The sequence below is a fragment of the Saxophila tyrrhenica genome (assembly GCF_035928015.1).
Source record: "Saxophila tyrrhenica strain CCFEE 5935 chromosome Unknown scaffold_1, whole genome shotgun sequence".
Classification (NCBI taxonomy): Eukaryota; Fungi; Ascomycota; class Dothideomycetes; order Mycosphaerellales; family Extremaceae; genus Saxophila; species Saxophila tyrrhenica.
This window is the reverse complement of record NW_027041733.1, coordinates 287,284-313,347: the sequence shown is the minus strand read 5'-3', so window position 1 is coordinate 313,347 and position 26,064 is coordinate 287,284. Positions and strand designations below refer to the sequence as shown.

Sequence of the window (26,064 nt, the reverse complement as noted above, 5' to 3'; positions counted from 1 at the left end):
TAAATCGCACAAGATCTGCTTGGGGTGAGTGATGTAGGTAAAAAAGTGTCGTAGGTATTGCGCTTGTCTTTCTCGCTTCTCTTTACCACCTCCGTGTCAAGGAACTAGCATGGCCCAAAAGACACCGGAACATGTCATCGTGGGAAACGAACGATGAGCCAGACCTGTCGATCGTCCGAGTAAGAAGTCACTTTCTCGGCCGCCGTGTGATCAGCCGTTGACTATCGATGAACGGCTTTCACCACGGACACAGGACCGCTGTGCGTCACCTGGACTCGACGCAGACTTGCATTGAATGCTTCATTGCAGGTTTGCGCCATTCCATGTGTGCGTATATAGTCACAAGCTGCTAACGAAAGGGGACACATTCGAGTCAAGCGATCCAAACGCAAGCAAACATCTTCAGAAATGATACGTATCTGTGTCCAGGGTGTCGCACCTTCGACCATCCTACAACTTTCAACCTACGACCCATTCACGCTCCTTCCAATACGTTTCACAGCCTCAGACAGCACTCCAGCACCACTTACTTTCTCCATTGGTTGACAACATGTCACAAAGAAGGGAAGAAGCTCGCCGAAGGGACGCGGAGAGAAACATGCGCGCCTGTCGACATTGCCAGTAAGTGAAGCGGTCGTTTTCTGCGACATGTGAAATGTTGACACTTTTAGGCGTCAGGACAGGGACGATTGCAAGCTCGACGACCCGTATTGCATCAGTTCGCAGGCCAGGAGGCCGGTGGCTCCTCGACCAGCGATGCCACCGCAGCCATCGTATCAGCAGCCAGCACGTCCGCCACCATCTGTGTACTCCCAGCAGTCGACGTACCCGCAACAGTCCTCGTACCAGTCCGCCTATTCAGGACCCTCGGGGTATACACAGCCATCGTATGCTGGCTCGTCGGGATACGCTCCGCCAACGTATCCACAGCCGCAACCGCAATCGCCATATCAGCAACGGCAGTACCCACAACCGCAATCGCCATATCAACAACGGCAACGTAAACACCAGGGTCCCCAGGAGCCAGGCGCCGATCGAGTTGGTCAGGACAGAGCCGTTCAACAGGCTCTACGCGAGCAAAGTGACAAAGTGAATCAGGCGAGAGAGGAATACAGAGCCAGGCTCCGGTCGTCCGGGAGGCCAAACCCAGGCGCAAGCGAAGATCGAAGCGCGAGGGCCAGAGCCACTCAAGCGCAAAGGGAAACAGCCGTTCAAACCCAAAAGGACAAAGACGTTCAACGGGCTGTATACGAACAGACCGAGAAAATAAGACGAGCGAGAGAGGAGCACAAAGCCAGGCTCCTGGGGTCCGAGGCACCGGACACAAGGCCTGCGCCTCGCAGGCAAAGGAAGACTGCCGATGCGGGCGATGACGATGGCCCGGTAGCGCCGCAAAGGCGGCAATCTCCATCAGAAAGGCGACAGGCAAACGCCGAGAGTCAGGCCAGACGTAGGGCGAGGGCACAACGACCAACGTTCTCAGCTGAGGATTTGGCAGAGCTTGGACGGCCGGTGAGTGAGGACGACTTTCGCCCAAAGCGCCGTCCCCTTCCTTCTTAAGAGCTGGAAGTTCTTATGAGGTGAGGGTCAGCAGTTCAGCGTACCTGGTCTTAAATGATGTCGGAGTTCTTGGGCATTCCGGCCGCGTATATAGGCTTGCTACATAGTTCTTGTAGCCTGGTTGGCTTCCATAGATGCTATAAGACCTCTAGCAGTGCAAACGTGAAACCTAAACGTGATCCTGGTATCTGCTGCCGTCAATCAATATCTGAAATGACCTCCACGCCTTTGTACATTTCTTGAGAGCCCACTAGAACCACTCCTTGACGTACCCGATCTTGCCCACAGAACTTTGACCGCTGCGCGTACGCTCAACTCTTGGAGTACCAGCGATAGGGCATGGATGCATTCAATGTAGGTTGGTCTGACACTGTCACTGTGAGTTGCCCCATTCCTTGCTCATATGAGAGTCTTTCGCAGCAAACTTACTCTCGGGGCGTATATCAATGCGTATTCCTCTCGGTCAAGACCCAGACCATTGAATCACACCAAGCTTCTGCACAAAATACCATTGCACTCCCATCCTGCTATCGCCCAGTTTGACCTACGCCAACGGCCTCGATCCTCTGGAGACACCCATTCTGCGTCCCAGGCCTCGACATCATCTTCACCCGGAGCCACGACGCTAAGATGAACGATTCCTCCTATGTCTGCCGAGGCTGCCAGTAGGTCTGGGATACTCGTCGGTCTGACCCACGCTGACGATTGCAGAAATCGCGGCCGCTACGTGCGCGATCCGAACCATAAAGGTTGTCGCGGGAAATGGGAAAGGCCAACATTCCTACCTGCGAATGCAAATGCGCAACCGGAGTTAGCTCAGCAGCCAACATATCCTCAGCAGCCGACGTCTGCCCAGCAACCATTCTATCCCCAGCAGCAAGTTTACCCCCAGCAGCAATTTTACTCCCAACAGCCTTCGTACACTCAACAGCCTTCGTACACTCAACATCCGGCGTATGGCCAACAGCCAGGATTCGCTCAGCAGCCATCGTATTCACAACAACCGGGCTTAGCCACCTACGGGTCTAGTTACAGCGAAGACCAAATTGCGAATCATGAGAGAATGATGAGAGAGCTAGACGAGCAAGAGGCAAAGAAAAGGCGAAGAAGTGCCGATCCGTGCCAGGTGAAAGCTCGCGAGAAGGATGATAGCGCAAACGTGACCCCGAGGCCTACAAAGCTTTCCTGAAGAAGATGAGGGATAGTAAGATGAGATCAAGGCGCCGAGCCGCCGGCCTTGTTGAAGATGAGCAAGAAGAAGACAAGCTCGGCGAGTTTACCAATTACGACTAACTGTCCGATGCGGTGTTCCGCATCTCCGAAGCAGGATTTGGAAAGCCAGGTCAGACCACAATGCAGTGACAATGTGGTAACTTGATCGACAATCACCCAGGCTGGAAGTTGCTGCCAACGGTTACTGGCAGAAGCAAGTCTTCGATAGGTCCACGACTCCTCGGGTACGGAGAGGATGTGCCCAGACGACTGTAATCCGACACAGCATTGACGTGTATTGGCGGAAGCGATGGGAGGTAGCGGAGGAGGCAGTAGTTGGCACAGCATTTGCAGATAGTCCGGTAGGTAGACCAGTAAGCCTGGTAGGCTCGACAATCTCCAGATGTCCCATCGACGCTGCGTTGACTTGTCTCAGGCCCGTTGTGATGACCGCCTCGTCTGCCGGCAATGAATACCTCGTCCTCGGGAAGGGCCACTCTGTCGATATAAGTACTGTTTGCTTCGTCATGCACCGACCGATATGAATAAGGCGTGCGTCGGATATGGGTCCACAAAATAAATGTGCACTCAAAGGGTAGATCGGAATCACAGACACCTCGCGGACCAGTTCGTCGCAACAAAGCCCATTTGATCACGGATTTCCAACATATGAATCTCCATACAGTCCAAGAAATTTTGTAGACGCTCTGCCGCTCAATTTGGACCATATACGGAACCATTTGACGGCATTAAGTATCCAAAATGTCGCAGCAGCCCGACAGACCATCGCCGCGCCCCGAGCGCGCACAAGACCCTATGGGCCAAATGGGCAGTGCAAAAGCGCCAGGACTAGCCAACCCGCCAGACGTCGACAACGCTCCACCAGCACTTCCATTGCCCGACCCAAAGCGACAACGAGACCGGCCGTTGGCCTTCAACCCCGACCAGCATGCCAACAGCGCGCTGAAGGAGCTTGACAGGAAGATGCTCAAGGGTGATAGCTGTGTGGCAGAACCGGCATCTGAACTAAGAGTAGGACTGTGGTGAGAGCATCCACCCATCGCCAGCAAGAATTCACGATCGCTTCCAGTGCCAACCCCAAGGGCAGCACAAGATTGGCCGTTGGTCTCCAATGAGTTCAATCCAGATCAGCGAGCCAGCAGCGGACTGCAAGAGATGAACAGACGGATGTTGAAAGACAGTGGCGGAGGTTCCGGAAAGTCTTGATAGTGGTGGACGCTTAGGCATGCTACGCTAACATCTCCTCACATAGACCATGACTGGCAGATCCGGCGTATGACTCGTTTCCCCCCTCTGTGCTTGGACAGTGGTCGAACGTGAAGTCGTAGATTTTATGGCTGCTGCTCGTAGCGTCTAGGTTTTCGAAGGACGAATGTCGTTGTCGTATGGGACTCTCAGCGGCCTGGGTCTGCGATTGGCGCTGCGCTCGTCGTGATCGATCGGTATTGTGACTTGTTTGCTCTCGTAGACAAAGCCGACGTGAGCATGCTGAGGACCCGTGTGACCATGCTCCAGCTCCAGTGAGGATACATGAAGTAGACTGTGGCCAGTCCTTACCGGCATCGATACGAACAGTGTATCTGAATCAGACCGACGACACCAAAGCAACGACAATAACACCATCCGCATGCCGCCGAGCAACCCATGCGGTCCCTGCAAGTAAGCACCCACATCACCAATCTTGCTGAGTCGCAGAAGCGCCTTACTGACCGCTACTAGGGAGACCTTCGGCAAAGACATCCAGCAATGCTCGTACGAATATCCAAACTGCACGAATTACGCTGGGCTGCCGCATGATGATCATGAATACGGTAAACAGTCGGAGTCTGCGTATGGCCCACAATGCAGCACACCTCGTTCGCCGCAAACCGCGAGCGTATGGACAGGGTACGCACCTGGGCACAGATCTTCGCCGCGGCCAGAGTCGAGCGCATCGGTGGCTCCGCGAGGACGGCAAGCAGCCGCAGGAACTCAAGGGCAGCAACGGCAAGGCTACGGGCAAGCCCCACCCGCCAGCAACAGACCAATCATCCTTCCACCCCCGACACCAACATTTCCACCACCACCGCCGCCGAAGCCACCGTTAGACCCTGAAATGGAACCGGCGGTCCGGTCCAAAGACCCATCGACCAATCCCGCTGAGCCAGCTGATCAGAACGCAAGCAGTAGACTGCGAGATTTGAACAGTCGGATGCTCAGAAACGACGGCAAAGGATTCAAGAAGTCCTGATGCTGGTAGCGAATGAGCGTTGACTGGAGGGCTGGCTGTGTGACGATTGGTTGGTGAATTGTACTCCTGCGTTGGACCAGCGCACATTTTGTAGCCTTTGTGCCGTCTATGAGATTCTAAGACAGTATTCACCAGCGGCGAAATGCCAGCAGGCGGCCAGACTTGTGTTGCCGGGGATGCGCTGGTAAGACAGATCCATCGTGAATACGTTCGATGACGCACATGACCAGCAAGGAATGGTGTATTGATCGAGAGTATATAACAAAGCTCGTAGCTTGCGAGTCTTGCAACATCTCTCTCCACCACCCACATCTTCTGCATCTCAATCTCGGCCAGGCTTCGCTGTATCATCCGCAAGCGAACACCATGAGTCCAAATGCCGGCAAGCTCGCGGCAATGATGAAGTCCGAAGATCGACCTGGCATTCGTTGGTGAGATACAACTCTTGAACCCCCAAAGATGATGTCGACGCAGTGCTGACCTGAAACTAGCATGGGAGCCAAGTCAGCTGATGCGCAGCCACGCTTTTCAGACAATCGTACATTCGGCGGTCGTATTACGAAGGCTCCACCCAAGTCGGCGTCGGGACCCGTGACACTAAGGACCAGTGGAAATGCAGATGCGGGCTCGAGTGGCGGAGAAGCGAGCAAGAACGACCATCTCCACGACGATATCATGGATGATAACAATATGTATGCTAGTTTCAAGTACGACCCAATGAACCCAGACGCCATCCCTGAGCGTGTCGAGCCATGCAAGAGGACCGTTGCCGAGGCGAGGGCGTACCGTAGGGCGATCTGGAGGCTGAAACTAGAGCGGACAGCCGACAAAGCGAGGTGGCCGGCGTCCAGGCGAGAAGCGAACCTACGAGCGACTCATCTGCGATCTCGACAAGGAGGTGCTCGGAGGGCGCAGTCGAAGTCAGCACGAATGTGGCTGCTGGGTGAAGCAGCGACTGGTCCATCGGTCCAGCGTCTTTCTAAGCGGTCGCGTCACCCAAAAGTTGTGTTAGACAATATCCTCGCGACATTGGACTCTCTTCATCTGGCCAACAAGAACCCGCAGGGGACAGGAAACCAACCGCCCGGCCATGTGGGTGAGGCCCACGAAATGGAAATGTGAAGGGGACAGGTAGATGTCGAAGGACGATGCGGAAACGAGGTCGATTCATGGGATGATGCTGAAGGCTCAGCAATGAAACGGCAATGGCCGCGATCCAGTTTGTACTTATAATGTAGCTGTTCGCATGGTATGCATGTCGTCCCTTCATCTCCCTGCACGTGAATCTCTTGACCATGCTGAACGTCGTCCACCTCCCTCAGGGAGGCTGCATCGTTGGATGACGGCGCGTCGCGAGCCGCAATCCATTGGCCAGGCGGTGTCCTTCGTCGCCTCAGACTCATCGTTCTTCCTCGTGGGCCACCATTCACATGACCGGAACCTCCTTCAAAGCTTTTCACCAATCTCTTTGCATCTCAGCGATCCCACATCACCGCTCCGCCGCCTCCCCAGCTCCATTCCTCGCCCTGCTTTCGACATAAAACCCTGGATCCGGCCTCCGCAAATCCTTCATCTCCGTCTTGCTCAATGGCTTGTCGACCTCCTTCACATCCACCAACTCCTTCACTGCGAAGATCTGGCCTGCGACGTCCGGCGTGACTGGGTGGTAGACGGTAGCCATTCGCTTGCGCAAGCCGAGTGCGCGGAGGACACCGCTGGTCTTGGCGGGCAGTCCGATGGAGGAGCGCAAGAGTGTGATGCGGAAGTAGTTGGTGGACATTGTCGGTTATCGTGGGTATTGTGAGAGTCTGAGGCGTGGTGTGGTATGTTGCTAATGAGATGGTGTAGAGAAGGAGGTGAGGTCGACTTTAAGTCGGGATTATTGCCGAGATATCTCCGGCGCATACCGGACTACACCTGCACCTAGAGATCACCCCAAGCTTCCAACGACCACGACATGCCCACAGACGATGTAACATGCCGATACCCTCGTCTTGACGTTCTTGGCCATGGCTGACCCCCTTCCTCCGGCCCTGGAGGAGACCACCTCCAAACTGAGCGAGCTCCTCAAGCACCCGGACGATCTGGACAAGTTAATCACCCTTCGTGGTGACTTCACGCGCAAGAAGACGGCGATCGACAGTCAGCTGAAGCACAGTCTGTCCGAACAGCTCTCCATAACCCAAAATGGCATGACAAGCATTTCGGACGGGCAGAAGCTCGTCAACGCTATCCGAGAAGAAATGCTGAAGATCGACCGGCTATGCGCTGAGGCGCAGGGGATGATTGCAGAGTTCCCTGAGATCAATAAGATGAGCGTAATGCAACGGAACTTTGCTGCAGTCGAGAATATGAGGTCTGCCGTGGAGAACTTCGCTGAGAAGCTGGCTGAGTTGGAGGATTTGCTGAGGGAGGACGACGAGGACTTGGACAACCAGCCAAATCTACTGGCTATTCACGAAGGATTGACGAGCTTGCGGGATGTACGGGACCAGGCCATGGATCAGGTTACGTCAAGCAAGACGGAAGGGGAGAGTGGGATGGAATTGATCGAGAATCTGCCGCTGGGGGGCCAGGAGACATTGAGCGATCTTTTCACGAAGCTGGATGATATCGTTGGGTGGTTTGACGAGCATGTCGGCCAGGCGTGTATCAATATCATCCCGCACATTCAATCTGGTAACAATGGGATTGTCGTACGGCTGGCGCTGGTTATTGAGGAAGAGGAGAAGAAGGACCGACAGGTCAAGGCCTTGCAAGATGCCCAACGCGAGTTTCAGGACGTCGCTCTCCGCTTCAAATCGATCAACGTCGGCCAACGCGAACTTCGCGGGTACAAGAAGAAGTTCTTCCTGGCGGTGGAAGCATCAGCACAGGCGCAATTCGAGACCGTTGCACAAGCATTCGCAGAGGACCCAGACAAACTGGAGAAGAGCTGCCGCTGGTTCTTCAACGACCTCAACACCGTCAAGCTGGGACTCACTGATCTTGTCCCGAAGAAGTGGAAGATCTTCAACACCTACACCAAGATCTACCACAAGCTCATGCACGACTTCTTGGTCGCACGCCTCGACGACAAAGACATCACCCCGGTGCATGTGCTCGCCATCTTAAACTGGGTCTCGAAATACTACTCGAAGCTCTCACGCTTAGGCATCTCCAATCCAGAAACCATGCTCACACCACACGTCATCGACGAGCGCGAAGCCGACCTCGTCCGCGAGTACCGCAACCTCATCACCAAAGCCGTCGAAGAATGGATGGATCGCATTGCACGCAACGACCGCAAAGCCTTCACCGAACGCCTCGAGAACAGCCTCGACCAGGACGCAGACGGCCACCTCCACACTAAGAGTCTCGGCGACATGTGGACCATGCTGCGCGAACAGCTCGCCGTCGCCGAAGCCAGCGGCCGTCAAGACGTCGTCGAGGGCGTTGTCGACGCCATGTATCGCGCCCTCAAAGCGCGACAGCAAATGTGGGAGCACCTCGTCGACGCCGAAGTCAAGAAGATCGAAGCCCTCGCCTCTGACTCCTCACAACTCGAAGGCGTAAGCAGCCTACAAGAGTGGCTCGCGGCCATCGCCAACGACCAAATCACCAACATCGACGACAACCCGGAAATGGGCACGACCTCCTTCCTCACCCGCTTCAAGCGCGACTACGAACCCCTCGTCACCCCCGCCTATACCAGCACCAGCGGCATCGAACACGACAGCCTCACAAACGGCTACGTTGACCTCTCAACCCACTGCATGCACCTCTTCGCCAGCATCCTCTTCATGACCGACTTCCGCAACGTCACGACCGACTTCTTCACGCAGGCCTGGTGGAGCGGCAAACCCATGTCCCAGATCACCGTCACGTTCGAAGACTACCTTTCCGGCGACAACAACTACACCGAGGTCCTGCACCCTTCACTGCGGGACATTCTGGTCGAAGAACTGGCCGACGCGCTGCTCGTGCGGTATCTCGAGGGCGTGCGCAATAAGTCCGTCAAGTTCCGCCGCGCAGACCCGTTTACGGACAAGATCAAGGAGGATCTCCAAACGGTGTTTGGCTTCTTTTCGCAATTCCCTGGCTGCTTCGATCTCGTCAAGGAGAAGTGGCGAGTGGTGCAGCATTTCGTTGAACTTCTTGAGACGGATAAGAGTGGTGTGGTGGGCGCTTTCGAGAGGTTCAAGGCGAATTACTGGGACGTGCAGATTGGGTGGGTGGAGGCTGTGCTGAGGTCGAGGGATGATTTTGAGAGGAGCATGGTTGGGAATGTGAAGAGCGCTGCGGCGGGTATGGATGTTGAGAGAGGGTTGGAGACGGTTATGGGGAAGGTCAGATAGTTGGAGGGTTGCTTTTTATGTGTTTTAGCGAGGCGCTGGGGGTGTTTGATCTAGTCGTTTCAAACTATCAATGCCGTCTTTAGCATCTTCAGATCCCTGCTGTTGTTCTCCAACACCCCGGACCTGCCTACACGAGTGAGGTGGGGAAAGTGCATGCGTACCTCGGTGACGGCTGCGAGCTGCAACTGATGAGCTACATGTACCTTTCCAACAATGGCTCCTCTTTCCAATACAACATCGTTAGACATGCCCACCACCCTCAATGCCGCCCAAGAAACCCGGCCCCCCTAACACCTTCGGCACCGGCCCCGTCCGCCTCCGCCAAATCGCCCTCGTAGCCCGCGACCTCGCGAAAGCCCGCCGTCTCCTCACATACGTTCTTGGAACCGAAGTCATCTACGAGGATCCCGAGGTCGCGCAATGGGGCCTCGCGAACATTCTTGTGCCCGTCGGCGGTGAGATTATAGAGGTGGTCAGCCCGACTCGAGATGGCACGACTGCTGGACGACTGTTGGAGAAGAAGGGCGTGGATGAGGCGGGGTATATGATTATAATGCAGAATGAAGACGCGAAGAAGCGGAGGGAGTTTATTGAAGAGAAAGAGATGGCAAAGGTGATCTTCTCGCATGAGGTGAAGGGGAAGAGTGGAGAGGAAGAAGGGTGGTGTGTGCAGTATCATCCCAAGGGAATCAGAGGAGGTGTGATCCCGGAGCTGGACTCGCATGCGCCGACGAAGAGTAACCCGGAGCCGCTGAGGACGCGGTTCTCGCCCTGGCATCCTTGCGGTCCGGATGTGGAGCGGTATACGGCGAAGATGAAGGAGTACAGGCATTTGTCGTTGATCGGCGCGGTGTGTCGGCTCGCACCGGGCGATTGGGGCGCGGAGCTGGCGTCGACGCAGTGGGAGCAGACGTTTGGGATTCCGAGGAGTCGGGATCTGTGTCAGTTTACGAATGCGAGGGTGGGTTTTGTGCATGGGGAGGAGGGGGAGTTGGAGGGGATGGTTAGTGTGTCGGTTGGGGTTGTTGGGGAGAGGCGGAGGAAGGCGATCTTTGATCGGGCGAGGGAGATGGGGGCGTTGAAGGAAGAGAGGGAGCGGAGGTATGTTGATATGGTTGGGGTGAGGTGGAACTTCTCGTTGACAGGGGAGGATGAGTGGGAGGGATCTAGGTTGTGAGAGGGTCGATGTACAGTGTGTGTGATTGTCAATCACTCCAAACAGACGCTCGAGATATCGAAAGTCGTCAGTGACTGTCCATCCGATCTCTGTGCATTCATTCGGAGTCGCCTTGTTTAACGGCTGTAGTCCGGCTTACTCGAGCAATGACTGGAACCTATTGTCATGCTAAAGATGCCATAACGTACCTTGGTTGTTCCTCTAGGTGAAGGTGTGTTTGAACGCATATGGAGACGCTTCATTCTTCCAAACTGTGTGGAAATGTGTGGAAGAAGAGATCATTCCAAGTTGTTGCATGTGATCGATGACATCGGCTCTTGGCAGTCGTTCGTTGCCGGCGGCGGCGGCTCCGCTTTGCAGCTCGGCCTTTCACATGAAAGTGGCCCTTCTTCATCATCCGACAGCTCATTGGTCGCGGGCAACGACGGTTCCTGATCATATGATGATGGCCTCACTGCCACCAGCCCACGGCGCTGCTATGGCCGGACCATACCTCTCTCCGCCCCGCCCCTCCTCCTCTTTCCTCTCCAGACTGCTCTTCGTCGACTGCGGCTGATTCGGGCTGAGCACCATACCTGTCATGCGTGACACTTCCTACCATCTCTTGTAGACCGAGCATAACCGTCTGGCTGGCTGGATGGCATTCATCACTGTCCTTCCATACCATATACCTGTTAAGCACTGCAAGCAATTGCCATGATAGGTGAGTGATGAACACCACCATTGTCGAACATCACCCACTAACGACCAATGCAGACCACGCACTCGGCCGGCCAGATCCAGCATGGCGCAAGTACCAGATCCTTGCCGTCGTCCTCGCATGGTCCGCCATCATCGCAGTCAAGCCTCACGGACCCATCAAGAGACTGTCTAAACTGTTCGGCCGCCGCCTCACGGCATGGCAGATGATCGTTCTCGCATATCTGTCGGAGTATTTGAGGAGGAACTTTGCGCGCATCATAGGGCTGCATAGCCCAGAGCCGTTGGCGAATAAGTACAACAGGGACTACTTTCGGGCAACATGGGTTACCACAGCGTTGGACGCGGGATTCTGGACGGCGATGCGGCTGAAGCCAAAATGGCTCCGGGATACGGCAAGCATGGCTTTCACAGTATACTACTTGTTCGCGGCCGAGGCAGCGGACGACAAGGTGCGGAGAGTGCGAGGCGTCATTGGCGTTGAACATATGCGGGTCAGTTGGAACAAAGGCACGACCTTCTGGCTGGACCTGTTCGGACGGATGAAACGGCCACATCATCTGCGGATACGATATTCACCACGCCGGATCCGCATACCACGACCTGAGGGTAGCCCGTACAAAGACCCAATTCATGCTTGGCTGTATTTCGATGGCCCGATCGATGACCTGCTGAACCATGACAAGATTGTCCTTGACATCCCAGGCGGGGGCTTCGTAGCCATGAGCCCTCGCAACCACGACGACAAATTGATTGCGTGGGCAGCGAAGACTGGCTTACCCGTGATTGCATTGGACTACAAGAAGGCTCCCGAACATCCTTATCCATACGCTCTGAATGAGTGCTTTGACGCCTACTACCAGATTCATGCCACAGGTGGCACATGCGTCGGCCTCTCAAGAAACACAAAACCCAAGATTGTGCTCTCTGGTGACTCAGCTGGCGGAAACCTGGCGACGGGTCTGGTGCTCATGCTCGTGCAAGCCCGCAATGAGCCGCTGATGCAACCAGCTGGTCGACAAATCCGAATGAAGCTCCCACTACCGGAAGCTTTGGTGCTGGTTTACCCGGCATTAGACGTCAACATCACCTCTTGGCTGACTGACGAGCAAGCGGCACTCATAGAAGAGCCGGCGAGAAGACAGACCAACCATGGATTGGTCAGGCGGCAGACAGAGGACTACCACAGGCTGGCCGATACGCCTTTGCCAAGTGAGGATGAAGATGAAGCTGCGGGTTTGAAAATGACAAGCTCGAAACGAGACAAGAAGATCGCAGCGGGCAAGACATCCAGAGACTCACCGAAGATCGATTCAGCAAGAGACAGCACGGAACAAGCCCATGACGCTGGGCCGAACAAGACCAATGGCCATGCTGTTGCTCCTTCCAAAGGGAAGGCAGCTGCACTGCTCAAACCCCGCCCTCTGCGTACCAACGTTAAAACCACTAGCATGATCTCCTTCGTGGATGATCGCATACTTACGCCCGAGCTGCTACGTGGCATGATCTTTCTTTACATTGGCGAACAGGCCAGGCCGGACTTTGCGACCGACTTTCTTCTCTCACCACTTCGAGCACCGGAGCACTACTTACGCGAGTTCCCAAAAGTCTACATGCTTACTGGGGAGAAGGATCCACTGTGTGATGATACTGCCATCTTTGCAGGGCGCTTGCGGGCGGCACATGAACACCAATTCCAGACTCGTAAGGAGATGGGCATTGTCGCCGAGCGCGAGGAGTTCGACGATTCCGAGCATCTTCACGTTGAGTTCATTCCTGGTGTGTCCCACGGCTTCCTACAGTTCGCTTCCGTCTATGCACCAGCTTGGGGCTACATCGAGATGTGCTCGAGATGGATGAAGCAAGCCTTCGCGGACACAGCGAAGCGGGAGCACCACGCTCATTCCATGGCCCGCAGAGAGCAATCGGACAGCTACTTCAACTCGACCTTCCGCTCCTCCGGCAAACGCAAAGTCGACCACTCAAACCCGAACGTCGAAAGCAGCGACAACGAAGACGCTCCCCTCGAAATGTCCGCTCTCAGCCAAATCCACCCTCCTAGCAACGACCTCGGACCGCGACGCACCAGCTCCGGCAACCTCAGCGATCGCGGCGAACGATCTGGTAGCGGAAGTGGCAGCGGGAAGCGGAGGAGAAGCCGCGGCGGAATACGAAAGCCTTTTGATGGGAGAGTGTCGCCTGTGGAGACGCGGAAGACGCTGAACCTGCATAATCTAAGGTTGACCACGCCGGAGAGTTTGTTGGAGCGGCGGATGGATGGGGTGGCGACGGGGTTGATGGGGGATGAAAGTAGGCCTGTCACTCCGCTGTAGTGGCGTTCCAAGAAATTGTGGATAAGGATGTCGAATGAACCTTTGTGCTATCTGTCCAGCGTCGTGCTCTAGGGCGAAGCTGTGAGAGCTCCTTGAGTTGCGGCTAACAAGAACATAGCCGCTCAAACTTCAGCCCTCACCGAACCGTCAGAGACTGTACCCTACTTGACTACAGGTGCCGTTGAGGCTGAGATACAATGCAACACACAGCTATCTCGGTCGTGGACATGCTTACCAATGCACAGTAGTCAACCGTCACATGAATCGGACTTTCGGGCTCGACGCAGCGCATTCTCTTCCGCAATGAAGCTTCCGCCCTTCGAACATACAAAGACCATCTCACGGTGCCGGCGAGGTAACACCCACCAGAAAACCAAAGTCCGCCATGGCAGCCTTTCCACCCCATACCGGCTACAGTTTCACCGCAACCCGCCACCAACAAGTCCCTTACTATCTCCAGCCTTCTAAGTAAAGCCTTCCGACCCCCTTCGTCGTCTGCATCACAGGCGCCAGCCGCGGTATTGACGCCGAAACCGCCAAATCCTTTACCGCCGCTGGCACCACCGGTCTCATCATAACAGCACGCACCGAAGCTGCCCTCGAGAACACGAAGGAAGCCCGGTGCGCGATTGCCACGTCCCCTCGACTCAAGGTGACTGCCTTCGCCGGAGATGCAGCGTCCGCGGCGTCAGCGCGTGGTCTCGCCCAACTGATCGAACAGGGACACGGACGCCTGGACCTTCTAATCAACAACGCCGATCTCATTGCCACGCACCCTTCAGCTTTCGGCAAACTCGAGCATATACGGGATGACCAGTTCTCGCTCCCGCTCCAAGTCAACACTATGGGCAGGATGTTGACGACGAGATACCTCCTCCCCCTCCTCCTCAAGTCTCCCGACGGTGGTAAGGCGATCATCAACATCACCTCCCTTTCCTCCCACCTTACTCTCGGCACACCGATCCCGTTCAATGTCTCCGAGCTCGCGACGAATCGCCTCACGGAAGCTGTGGCGGAGCAGTACGCCAACCAGGGCGTTTTGGCGTACGCGGTGCATCCTGGTACTGTAAAGGACTCGGCCTTCCCTGAAGGGTTTCCGGGGGGGTTCAAGGCTGGGTGTCGTGATGAGTCGGATCTTTGTAGGATGTTTTGTGTGTGGTTGGTGCGGGAGAGGAGGGAGTGGTTGAGTGGGAGGTATATGGCTGCGAGCTGGACGTTGGGGATTTGGAGGGGAGGAGGAAGGAGGTCGTGGGGAGGAATTTGTTGAAGATGAGGATGGCTGTTTGAGTCGAGTGGATATGTATATTGAGACGCCTTACCTGCACTCTTATACGCTCACGGCCACACATTATACCTCACACGACTGAGGGCAATCCCCGGCATCAAGCGTCATTTCGATTGTTTTCTCCGCATCTCCAAGACGCCTATACATATTGATCATGCGGGATCGGCGGTGAAGACAAGAGATGATGTTCGAAAGAAAGATGAAATGAACAGGAGCCAAGAGAGAAATGTGCTGGAAGACGTGGAGGCTACCAGGACAGCCTACCGGTCCCGGTCTAGCCTAGCGCTGGCAGCGCACACATGCTGGAGCTCCTGATGATACTTGGGCCGCCAAGGGCGTATCTGAAGACAGCGAGCTTTTCGGAGGCAGAACTAGATAAGACTACGACCCAAACACGCCCGGCCGCCTCTCCACCACCTCAGCAATCACCCGCTGCAAATCCCCCGGCATCGCCTCAGCATAACTCTCTCCGAACGACTCCCCCCACCTCTCCTGCTGCCACCCCTCCCCGAACCTGAACAACGCATCGCTCAACCCCTCATTTTCCCCATCCACAGCCGTAGTACTATTCAACGTATACTCCACAAACATCCGCCATCTCGGAACATAGTATGACCGAATCAAGCCACCCCACTGCTTCGAAGCATAGTCGCTTATCTCGCCATCGGGACCCCAGAGTGTGATCTGATCGCGGGCGTTGTACTCGTAGAAGTCTGCTTTATCAGCTGTTGGGGAGGTATTGCGGGTGGTGTTGGTCGATGGTGAGGCCCATGCGCGGGCAGAGGCGATCCAGGGTGCGAGGTTGAAGTGAGGCGAGTCGCTTGCTGAGAGGACTGTGTCGAGGTCAAGGAGTAGATCTGTCATTTGGCTGCCGGTCTGTAGAGCGGTATCGTGGGAGTACGAGTCCAGGGAGCGATTGGCGGCTGCGACGAAGGCTTTGTAGAGCGGGTAAAAGGCGTTGGCTAGGACTTGTCGCGTGATGTCTGTCAGATCAAAGGTATAAGCCGAGTTGTCCCAAAGCTCCGGCTGGTCCGACGAAGCACTGTAGAAGTCACTCCAGGCATCGACCAATATCTGCGGGTCGTACATGATCGTCGTCGGATGGTGACCCGTAACATTCAGCAGGCCAGTGGTGTTCGGCGACAGCTCGAAGATCGACTTAGTGACAGCATCTGCGATCGGTATGTCGGTGTTGTTGTACACAGTCTGCCTCAACGTGTCCCATGCAGCGTATACGCCTTGTGGCAGCGGTTTGGTATGGTAACGAGACTCTGCCCACGCTCGAAAGTACACTTCCGAGTCTAGTGGCGTCTGTGACCACGCCTGGTCGAGCAAGATGTCATAGATGATCTGGTTGCCTTCTTGGCCTTCCATTGTGAGGCCCATGCCTATCATAGTACTCGTGCGGTTACTAAGGGCTTCGATAGGGTTGATGGTAACGTTTTCGACCTGGCCATATAGACCCATATTCCCACCGTAATCATGCAGCTCGCACCAGATCCAAGGCTTGCCGTAATAGGAGTTGGTCCGCTGCCATTGGGGTTCGGACTCCGAGAAGAGGTCCAGAATGATCATGTCAGAGTCGTCAACGCCACCAAGATATGCCTCCACTCTCTCATCAGTCCAGAAGTCCTCTGCACTGTGATTATGGTCAGAGATTTCATTGAGAACAGATGACGGATGCATACCTGTAGAACAGCCACCCCTGCAGCATCCATACAGCATCCGGATCAGCGCCTTTGAGTGCCTGAATCGTGTTTTTCGTTACATTACGCAAATAGTCCAAGTCTCCAGAATATGGATCATTCTCATTATACTGGTCCAGCGTGTAGATGTGGCTGACACTGCCGTACGCCTCCGTCTGCTTCTGGATGAAGCTTTTCTGCATCTTCGCAAACAGCGGGTCGAAAGGCTCCAAAAACGTGACATTGGTATATCGAGGCTGGAAGTCATTCCACTGACTCCCGTTGACAAAAGCAGCGTCCGAGTAGATGTTGCCGATCTGCATCGGCACGAAGCCAGTGAAAGATGGGAGAACAGGCGTCATGCCCAGCTCTACCATTCTCGCAACGATCTTCTTTTGGAGCGCAAACTGACTGTTGATCCAATCCATCGGTAGCTCCCCACCCCACGAACCTTGTATATTGCCAAAGCGATTCCAGGCTTGGAATGCAGGTCCGGACAGGAAAGACGCGATATTCTCGTGCGTAAAGCCGTACTCAAGCAGAACGTCCACGAGGATCTTCTCATACCCCACCCATGCGAGTGGGAGATTGATGCCGTGCAGAGCCATCCAGTCTAGCTGAAGCTCCCAATCTTCCCACGTCCAGAATGCAGCCGTGTAGGAGAACGTGACTGTGTTGAAGTGGTAACGCCATGGCACGACACTTGAACCCTTGTATGTTGAATTCATTCGTGGTAGCTCTTGCGGAGCGAGGTACAGCTGAGATCCGATGAACCAGTATATGTCCACGTTGAGATAAGTGTTCAGGTAGTATCGTAGGCCATATGCCAGGGCTATGGGCGTGTTGGCGGAAATCTGGATTGTGCCGTTACCGCCGTTGCAGACTTCGTACTCATCGTTTGGCCGGTCCGTGATGTTGAAGGCTGCGGTAGAGGTCGAGGAGCTCGTGATAGCAAATTTGAAGCTGTTTTCGTGTTGTGGAAGTCTTCTTCGAACCAATGCTTCGATGCCTGCAGTCGACTGAGCTGAACACAAAGAAGTGCTAGCTGCAAGGGCAAACAGCGCTCGCAACAACTTCATCTTGCTGGATGTACGAAGTTGACTGGTATCTGCTTCTTCCTTGATTCCACTTACCGTCTAACGACGCAACATTATCTGGGAAGACTTTGCAAGCGGGTCTTCGGCCAATGCTACGTCAAGCAGATAGCGTAGCACTTCAGCGTTGCTGATCGCCATGCTCGGCCAACCTCGAAGAGGCGGAGAAGAACGTGGGCAACTGACGACGTGGTTGGGATTTCGGCCGAGCCTATTATAGTAGACAGCAACGACTGTTGGTGCTAGACACAGTCTGACAATCGTCTGGGCCGACGATGTCCCCAGCAGGACGTTACTGCTGGCTTGTTGTGGGCGTTTCTCGTGGCGTATCCACGCTGCCGCTGCATGAACTCGTGGAGCGTGCATGAAGATGCCGATGACAGTTTACAGCGAGCCACAGCGAGCCACAGCTCACGAGACTGCTTGTTTCGATGGGCTGGTCGATGGACATCGTCTGTCGGGAGGAACTGCGCCGCCTAAAACAGATAAAGTGGTTTAGAGACGAGATGGAGGAAGACAGTTTGCCCCCCGAGCTCAGCTCCGTTGTACCAATGCGCGACTTGGCGGATCGTTTCTGCTACTCAGTCTCAAAGATGATCATCTGCGGTATTCTTGTCAATGAGTTAGCAAAAGCGACAGCAAGCGATACCATGCCCAGTCAATCAACATAAGCGCCAGGGCACGCGCGCGGCAAACACACAGACAAGGAGATTCATGTCATCACCAAATTCATTTCAAACGCAAAGGAGAGCTTCCGTCTCGTCCCTCCCGCAACCGCTCTGGTCATCCACGACCTCGTGCTACCCGGGCGCCGGTCACACGTTCGCAAGCATGGCCTTGCCTCGCATAACCCTCCCCCCGTCCAATGCCATTCGAATAAAAAGCCTGGTCGGGTCATGGCAACGTGTGCGTGACCTGTAGACCGCAGATGTAGCATGGCGTCAACCGCCGCCGCAGCGACTCCATGCCTCCTCCGTCTCAACAACGCTCCTCGTCCCAACCACAGCAGCCTACAATCCCGACTTCGATCCCCGACAACAGACTTGGACTTGATCCGGACGATGTTCAAACGCTACGGCGACTGCAGCAGGCTGCTCATGCGCAGGCCCGTAGTCCGGCTGGCTCGCAGGCCAGTAGTCAGGGTCGATTGTTGCTCGATCCTGGGAGTCTGCAGTTGCTGTCACGACACTTCGACCTGGTCATGCAGGCGATTGCGCAGCGGTTGGATCAGGTATGCCATTATTCAACGGAGGTAGCTCTCGCAAACACTGGCTGACATGCTCCCAGCTCAACCAGCAAACCGAGATCGCAACCCAAGCGCAGACCGACCGAGCAGGCAACGCACTGAGAGTAGCAGACGCCGAAATCGCACGTTTCCGGTTGATGATGCAGCAGATCGATCAGCTGGAGATGGAGTTTGAGAAGATCCAGAGGATCCGTGATATCGTGCGAACTTGGAGGGCAAGAGTAGAAGATATGGAAAGGAGATTGGGATAAGATAGCAGGGTGTCGTGGAATGCTTGGGTTCTGGCGATGGCGTTGGAAAAGATCTGGGAAGCCTCACGGCAATGGATATAGATACCCTTCTGTTGTACCTTCAGTAATGCTGTTTAAAATGAAGTCTCATCAACCTCATTAGGTCACAGGAGCCACTGTTGATGACGTTCATTATTCCAACTTCACCATGAGCGAGCAGTTGAAGTAAAGTCAACTTGGTCGAAAGTACTAGTCATAACATTCATATATCCACATGCTAATGCTCATATAGTACACTTTTCATGCTGATTGAAGCCGTACGCACCGTCGTCTCATCCTCACAGGTCGCTCTTAGCCACAAATGGCTCCAACCTCTCCTTCAAATCCTCAACGCTCATCTCCTCACCCTGCCAGTACTGCGCCTCACCACCAAGCTTCTTCGGCGGCACAAGCACATCACCCATGACCTGGATGACACCATCCTCGGCAACGACGTCCTGCACAGACACCGTGGCGAACGCATTCACCTTGATGCTGATGAAGCCGCCGTACCTCGCAATATCCACAGCCAAGCTACGATCCTTGAGCAGTGTCGGGAGGTCGACATGGAAGTAACCGTTCTTGCCGCTCGGCTCGATGTTGGACGAGTCGGCCTTGTAGTAGGCGTCGGAGTAGAGGGTGTTCTCCGGCACAACGTGGTACTCGAGCAGGGCCTTCAGGTACTTCAGACCGTACTGCGAGAACAAGAAGGCGTTGACCTTAGGTCCCAGCTTCTTGAACGCGAAGTTGCTTGGGGCGAAAAAGGTGCCGCCGGCGTGGTCTGTGGTGTTCAGTTTCTCCAGCAGGCCGGTCTTGATGAGACCGAGCTCGAGGGTGCTAAAGTCTTCGGGCACGAAGTCGATGGTGCGGATGGCGCCTGGTGGTGGGAAGAGGGGAGTATCGATGCCGTGGATGACGCCGTTGGTGCCGAAGATGTTGATCGCGACGATGCGGGAGTAGAAATTGATGGTCAGTCCGCGAAGGCTGATGCGTGGGGTGAGGCGCTGAGGAAGCGGCTCAGAGCCAAGGTGGTCGGACTTCAGGAGGGTAGGGAAGGTGTGGGTGGAGAGGACCTTGACTGCTGGGGCGAAGTCTGGGACAACCTGGAAGTGATGTGTTAGCTCTCGATCTGTGGGACATCTCAGAATTACGTACGTGGTAAGACAAGAAAGCCTTGATCATCTCCTTCGACGGCTTCTCGCCATGCATCGGGATCTTGTCGAACGCCTTGTCGGTGGGAGCGAAGACAGTGTAGTTGGAAATTGTGCTGTTCAAAGCCTCCACGAGGTCGTCGAACTCGCTGATGGCCTTAGCCAGCTTTGTGGTGTACTTGCTCTCCGAGATCAACTGGTAGACGGTCATATTCGGCTTGCCGTGGTGAGGCGGATGGTGTGGGCGATGGTGGCCCTCATCGAAGGTTTCACGGGCGTCTTCCAGAGCGGAGTCGACCCACGACTGGACGCCAGATGCTGCATCGTAGACCTTGCTCTGAGCGGTCTCAGAAGCATCGTTCGCCTGATCGAAGGCCGCATCGAGAGCGTTGCTCGATGTCTCAGTTATAGAAGCCCATGCATCTTGAGTCTTGTCCTTTGCACCCTGGAAGTACTTCTCGAACATGCTGCTCGCCTCAGATACAACATGGTCCTTCTCCGCCACCACTTCGTCGACCCAGTCGCGGTGGTGGTTCTCGATCGAAACATCCTCGAAGACCTCCTCTTGAGGCAGCACCAGTGCCGAAGTTGCGGCCGCAAGCGGCAGGAGGTGTAGGAACTTCATCTTTGCTGTGTTGGAAGAATTGGAGGTGAGGGGAAGAGTGAGAGCACGAAGGATGCACAGTTGCCTACATGTACTTGTAGGTGATCATCGATGACGATGAGTGTGGGCACAAACGGCCTCGGGCGTTCAACTGCCCCGTCTCGCGATTTTTGCGAGGCGTACGCAGGCAGAGAGCGCCTGGACCCATTGAATGCCGCTGCGCATGGTGGAGATTTCCAGCTGTGAATGTAGTTGAGAGGATGATTGCTCGTCACTCCACGGTGAAGGGCAGCTTCGATGGCGTGATGGACGACCTGTGGAACGAGCGCGACGAAGGACCGCTCGAGGTGCACGAACCAAGAAGCTATTCACTTCGGACATCCAGCTTCGTATTCGCGGCACGTGGGTGCAGGGATCAGCGTGCTACATACTATTGCACCGCATGAAGCAACTGGCAGAGGTGTGTGCAGAAAGAGGCGTTTCGTACGTAATGAAACTTAGAACGGTAGATGTAGTGTGATGCTTTACAAATGGAAATTCGTCTGAACGTGCCACGGCAAGTACGTGTTCCAATGCAACTGCAGCTGGACGTCCTCTGAGAGGTGCAGTCTCCAGTAAACCACACTCTCCGCAAGGTCTCGAGGGCGGTCTCCTCCACCTGCCTTTCGAGACTGTAACGGATAAGTCCTCGCGCACGAAATCCATGCATTGTCGTTCACACATGAGTTTGGCTCAGCATGCACCACTTGTTAGTCGATCTTCCGCAATCGCCTTTTCTCAGCCGCTTGGTCTGCAAGATAGAAATCCGACCTAAGATGGTGGTGAGTCCATACAGCATCCGACGCTTTCAAGCACTCCTGGCAAAGCTCAGAATCATCGCACAGCAAACATCGATGTGGCGGTTTGTCCTCAACATTCCTCCCGCAGCCGTAGCATGGGAAACTTGTCGACAGCGGCGAGTAGCCCGGGGACATCCAAGGGTGCAGTCTGCACTGCTCAATAGTGACCCTCTGAGTAACGTCCACCGTCATCATACGGTCGATGAGATCGAGTGCAGCATCTCCAACAGCGTCCCAGTAAGGCGAAGGGTAATCGAAACGACCCAGCTTGATCTGCTCAACCAATGCGTAAGGGTTCTCCGGCGACAATAGCTCATCGCTAAAAGGTGGAAAGCCGCAAAGACAGATGTGTAAGACGATGCCGGCGGACCAGATATCAACAGCCAAGCCGTACCATCGAGCCGCCGAGTAATCCAGAATCTCAAGAGCGACGTAGTTTATCGCGGCAAAGACACCGCTAGTCCATGTCTCGTTGCGATCAAGCTGCGTGGCGAAGCCAAAGTCTGTCAGCTTGATCGCGAGGTTACGGTCCACCATCATGATGTTCTGTAGTTTGATGTCGCCGTGGGCGAAGCAGTACGTTGTTCCACGACTTCAAGTTTGGCAATGGTCGGCTTTGATAGAGCAACCAAGTCATTCTGCAGGGCCAACCCGGAATAAGTCTTGCATCGCTCAACCGCTGCGAAACTCTCGTCGACATCTTTTCTCTCAAAAGGCCATATCATGGCAGTGCATTTCTTCTCGTGAGTCAGTTTTGCAGCGAGCCTCTCCAAAGTCTCCTTGAATCCATGAAGCGGACCATTTGGAACGTTCAGGGCCTCGACTGAGGATAGTTCTGGGGCTGCATCGTCGTCCGTTTCGGCATCGTGCACCTGGTCTTGAAGCATGTGCAGCAGAGACACGGCATTGCGGATCTCGTCACGGAGACGCGTGCGTTCGGCAGTGGCAGATTTGACGACTTTCAAGTACGAAGTCACCTTGCCTGCGAGGTCGAGGACTGCACAATGTTTGCCGCTAGTCCTATCGCTTCCGCCATGGAGCGTTGTTACGAGCCACAGGGCTGTCCATCAATGGCTGTGGTCCACAGAATGGGTGTCTCTCATTGTCCACGCAACATCTGAAAATGTGCGAGTCGTTGTTATGGGAAGCTGATTGTGAAACACGAAGGGGGCGTTGAAGTCAAGATTTAACCGAAGATTAGCCAGGGCAGTGAAGAGACGACTCCCGTCTGCTTCTCACTTTACCCTTTTGCAACTGTACGAATGATGACTCGGAGGAATACGTGTTGGTACTCCCGACTCATCACATCGACGTCTACATGTCCAAGGTCTTCTCCATCTTCGAGCGTGTATCCAGTGGAATGAAAAGCAGCAATTGCTCGCAAGCGTCCGCCATCGTGGCTCAAAGGAACAACACTATTGGCGTATTCACCAAGCGATATGGTGCAGCGTTACAGAAACGATACACATATCAAATGAAGGGCAATGAAGCTTAACATCATGTCGACCTTGCCCGCCCACTTTCCAGATTGAACGGCAACCGCAAGACGGTGAGCTGTGCTTTCCCTATCTCTGTTCCGTCGAACAAATCTCGATCTCGCGGGTCTCCTTGTCACACTTTACTTCAGACACTCTCGAGCAGTTGGTACCAGTCGTTCAAGATCATCTGCCGCGTGGAGAGTGTCGGTTGATTAAACAACAGAGACAACATGCCTCAGCAGGAATTCGTACCTAAATCTTACGCTTTGAAAGAGTCCAGCTCGCCAGACGATGCATCCATTCATCTGCAGAGCAAGGGAGCAGATGTTCCTTTCGACTTCGCCTTCGAGGTTGTACGGCCGGGACTGTTCAGGACCACCTTCACCTCATCATCTCATCCTCTACCATCATTCCCAAGCGCTGCGAGACCTGAACGGCAAATCGCCGCCATCAAAGTCGTGGACGGACCCAACGACTCCTCGAAGACCTTCCAGAATGGCGACATCGAGGCCACGGTCGACTGGAGCGGTCCTCCCCTCGTATCCATTGGTTTCAAAGGTCACGAACCTCTGCACACTGACCTCCCTTTCCGCTCCTACGTAGTCGATGGTCCTGGCATCGCACATTACACTCGCTACCACCGCAACAACCTGCACGTCGGGCTAGGAGAGAAGGCAGCACCGATGGACCTTTCCAACCGCCACTTCACGTTGTCGGCCACAGACTGCTTTGGATACGATGTGCACAGGACTGATCCAATGTACAAGCATATCCCACTGCTGATCCGAGCAACGCCGCACGGAGTAGTTGCAACGTTCTCGACGAGCCATGCGAGGGGCTACTACTCCATCGGCAGTGAGATGGATGGCATGTGGGGACTATTCAAGGTCTACCGTCAGGATTATGGCGGCTTGGAGCTGTACACCATGATTGGCCACACTCTTCAGGACGTCGTTACGCTCTACGCTGATCTGGTGGGCTACCCACTGCTGGTTCCCCGCTGGGCCTTCGGGTACCTGGCCGGCGGGATGAAGTACTCCATGCTCGACTCACCACGCGCAAGCGACGCACTCATGCAGTTCGCGGCAAAGCTGGAGGAGCACGACATACCTTGTTCAGGCTTCCAGATGTCGTCCGGCTACACCGTCGCAGAAACCGAGCCCAAGACCCGGAACGTCTTCACCTGGAATCGTCATCGTTTCCCAGACCCAAAAGGCTTCTGTGACGCTTTCCACAAACGCGGCATCCGGTTGATCGCCAACATCAAGCCGTACATCCTAGCTTCTCACCCAGAGTACGAGAATCTGGTCAAAGCAGGTGCACTATTCGTCGACCCCAAGACGAAGGAGTCCGCTGTCGCTCGCCTCTGGTCTGCTGGAGGAGGCGAGTCAGGCGAAGGCGGGCACGTCGACTTCTCCTCCAAAGCTGGCTACGACTTCTGGTACAGCGGCGTCAAGGAGCTGCGCAAGACCGGCATGGACTGCATGTGGAACGACAACAACGAGTACGTCATCCCAGACGACAACTGGATGCTCGACCTTTCCCACGACTCTGTCAAAAAAGCCTTGACAGACTCCAAATCCGACCGAAAAGACATCGGCCTCTGGGGCCGAGCAATGCACTGCGAACTCATGGCCAAAGCCTCCCACGACGCCCTTCTCGAAGCGTTTCCCAACGAACGTCCCTTTGTCCTCACCCGCAGCGCAACAGCAGGCACGATGCGCTACGCCGCCTCCTCCTGGTCCGGCGACAACGTGACGAGCTGGGACAGCATGCGCGGCGCCAACGCCTTATCTCTCACAGCAGGTATGTGCCTTCTCCAAAGCTACGGCCACGACATCGGCGGCTTCGAGGGACCACAGCCATCCCCTGAGCTGCTGCTCCGTTGGGTACAGCTGGGGATCCACAGCCCGCGCTTCGCGATCAACTGCTTCAAAACTGGCTCTGATAATAAGGTGGGCGATGTGATCGAGCCGTGGATGTACCCGCACATTTTGCCTGAGATCCGCAAAGCCATTCTCCGCCGGTACGAAATCATCCCGTACCTCTACAGCCTGATGCTGCAAAGCCACCTCACCGCCGTCCCGCCTCAGCGCTGGGTCGGATGGGGCTACGAGAACGACGCAGAAGTCGGGACGAACAAGACGCTCAAGGACGGCGAGACGCAGTACTGGCTCGGCGATACACTCCTCGTAGCCGGCGTCTACGAACCCGGCGTCGAGAGCGCCAAAGTCTACCTGCCTAAGCAGTCGAACTCAGACCCTGGCTTCATCAACCTCAATAGCCCGCACCAGACCTTCTCCGCAGGGCAGTGGGTCACGATCCCCAGCCCCTGGCGCAGCAGCATACCCCTCCTCGCCCGCATCGGCGGCCTCATACCCGTCGGTCGGGACCACCAAGTCTGCAGTCCAGGCGATACAATCAACGAAGCCGATCTCCCGCAAGACAGCTACCGCGGCGTGGAGATCTTTCCGCCGCCGGAAGAACATCTCGCCTCGGACGGAAGCACGACGTACGTCAATACCTGGCTCGAAGACGATGGAGTCTCGCCTGCTCCGGCGAAGACGGCGAAGTTCATCTTTGCGTACACGGCGACGGCGACGGAGGTGGCGGTGAGTTTTGGGAAGGACTTGTCTGCGGGGTTTACGCCGCCGTGGTTGGACAAGGGGTTGACTGTGATTTTGCCTGTTGGAGACAGGAGGCGGGTGGTGTCGAGTGACTTGGGTGTGGCGGTGGAGGCGAGGAGGCAGGACGAGTTGGGAAGGACGAGGTGGCATGGCGCGGCTGTGAAGACTGAGGAAGGCGGGCCTAGTAAGCTTTGAAGGTAGTATGAATGGTGGAAAG

At 55.2% G+C, this 26,064-nt stretch overlaps 11 protein-coding genes across 11 annotated transcripts; 8 read left to right on the top strand and 3 right to left on the bottom strand.

The window, feature by feature from the left end:
* Window positions 1-550: 550 nt before the first annotated feature.
* Window positions 551-1,560, top strand: LTR77_000147 (uncharacterized protein; the record flags this gene model as incomplete). Its single annotated transcript, XM_064797415.1, has 2 exons — window positions 551-621; window positions 672-1,560. The coding sequence occupies 2 exons, from the start codon at window positions 551-553 to the stop codon at window positions 1,558-1,560; spliced, it is 960 nt and encodes a 319-aa protein (XP_064663649.1).
* Window positions 1,561-3,534: 1,974 nt separating this feature from the next.
* Window positions 3,535-5,023, top strand: LTR77_000146 (uncharacterized protein; the record flags this gene model as incomplete). Its single annotated transcript, XM_064797414.1, has 3 exons — window positions 3,535-3,815; window positions 4,369-4,452; window positions 4,513-5,023. The coding sequence occupies 3 exons, from the start codon at window positions 3,535-3,537 to the stop codon at window positions 5,021-5,023; spliced, it is 876 nt and encodes a 291-aa protein (XP_064663648.1).
* A 366-nt stretch (window positions 5,024-5,389) lies between these two features.
* Window positions 5,390-6,145, top strand: LTR77_000145 (uncharacterized protein; the record flags this gene model as incomplete). The annotated part of the gene is made up of 2 exons (XM_064797413.1): window positions 5,390-5,454; window positions 5,515-6,145. The coding sequence occupies 2 exons, from the start codon at window positions 5,390-5,392 to the stop codon at window positions 6,143-6,145; spliced, it is 696 nt and encodes a 231-aa protein (XP_064663647.1).
* Window positions 6,146-7,032: 887 nt separating this feature from the next.
* SEC6 (SNARE-binding exocyst subunit S6) lies at window positions 7,033-9,360 on the top strand (the record flags this gene model as incomplete). Its single annotated transcript, XM_064797412.1, has 1 exon — window positions 7,033-9,360. One exon carries the CDS (start codon window positions 7,033-7,035, stop codon window positions 9,358-9,360), a length of 2,328 nt encoding a protein of 775 aa, XP_064663646.1.
* A 262-nt stretch (window positions 9,361-9,622) lies between these two features.
* LTR77_000143 (uncharacterized protein) lies at window positions 9,623-10,537 on the top strand (the record flags this gene model as incomplete). The annotated part of the gene is made up of 1 exon (XM_064797411.1): window positions 9,623-10,537. The coding sequence occupies one exon, from the start codon at window positions 9,623-9,625 to the stop codon at window positions 10,535-10,537; it is 915 nt and encodes a 304-aa protein (XP_064663645.1).
* Window positions 10,538-11,233: 696 nt separating this feature from the next.
* LTR77_000142 (uncharacterized protein) lies at window positions 11,234-14,836 on the top strand (the record flags this gene model as incomplete). The annotated part of the gene is made up of 3 exons (XM_064797410.1): window positions 11,234-11,240; window positions 11,294-13,546; window positions 14,076-14,836. The coding sequence occupies 3 exons, from the start codon at window positions 11,234-11,236 to the stop codon at window positions 14,834-14,836; spliced, it is 3,021 nt and encodes a 1,006-aa protein (XP_064663644.1).
* Window positions 14,837-15,235: 399 nt separating this feature from the next.
* On the bottom strand, window positions 15,236-17,618 carry LTR77_000141 (uncharacterized protein; the record flags this gene model as incomplete). Its single annotated transcript, XM_064797409.1, has 2 exons — window positions 15,236-16,493; window positions 16,543-17,618. 2 exons carry the CDS (start codon window positions 17,616-17,618, stop codon window positions 15,236-15,238), a joined length of 2,334 nt encoding a protein of 777 aa, XP_064663643.1.
* A 979-nt stretch (window positions 17,619-18,597) lies between these two features.
* On the top strand, window positions 18,598-19,130 carry LTR77_000140 (uncharacterized protein; the record flags this gene model as incomplete). Its single annotated transcript, XM_064797408.1, has 2 exons — window positions 18,598-18,864; window positions 18,921-19,130. 2 exons carry the CDS (start codon window positions 18,598-18,600, stop codon window positions 19,128-19,130), a joined length of 477 nt encoding a protein of 158 aa, XP_064663642.1.
* Window positions 19,131-19,447: 317 nt separating this feature from the next.
* Window positions 19,448-20,924, bottom strand: LTR77_000139 (uncharacterized protein; the record flags this gene model as incomplete). Its single annotated transcript, XM_064797407.1, has 2 exons — window positions 19,448-20,251; window positions 20,304-20,924. The coding sequence occupies 2 exons, from the start codon at window positions 20,922-20,924 to the stop codon at window positions 19,448-19,450; spliced, it is 1,425 nt and encodes a 474-aa protein (XP_064663641.1).
* Window positions 20,925-21,652: 728 nt separating this feature from the next.
* DUN1_1 (serine/threonine protein kinase) lies at window positions 21,653-22,282 on the bottom strand (the record flags this gene model as incomplete). The annotated part of the gene is made up of 1 exon (XM_064797406.1): window positions 21,653-22,282. One exon carries the CDS (start codon window positions 22,280-22,282, stop codon window positions 21,653-21,655), a length of 630 nt encoding a protein of 209 aa, XP_064663640.1.
* Window positions 22,283-23,450: 1,168 nt separating this feature from the next.
* LTR77_000137 (uncharacterized protein) lies at window positions 23,451-26,042 on the top strand (the record flags this gene model as incomplete). The annotated part of the gene is made up of 1 exon (XM_064797405.1): window positions 23,451-26,042. The coding sequence occupies one exon, from the start codon at window positions 23,451-23,453 to the stop codon at window positions 26,040-26,042; it is 2,592 nt and encodes an 863-aa protein (XP_064663639.1).
* Window positions 26,043-26,064: the final 22 nt, after the last annotated feature.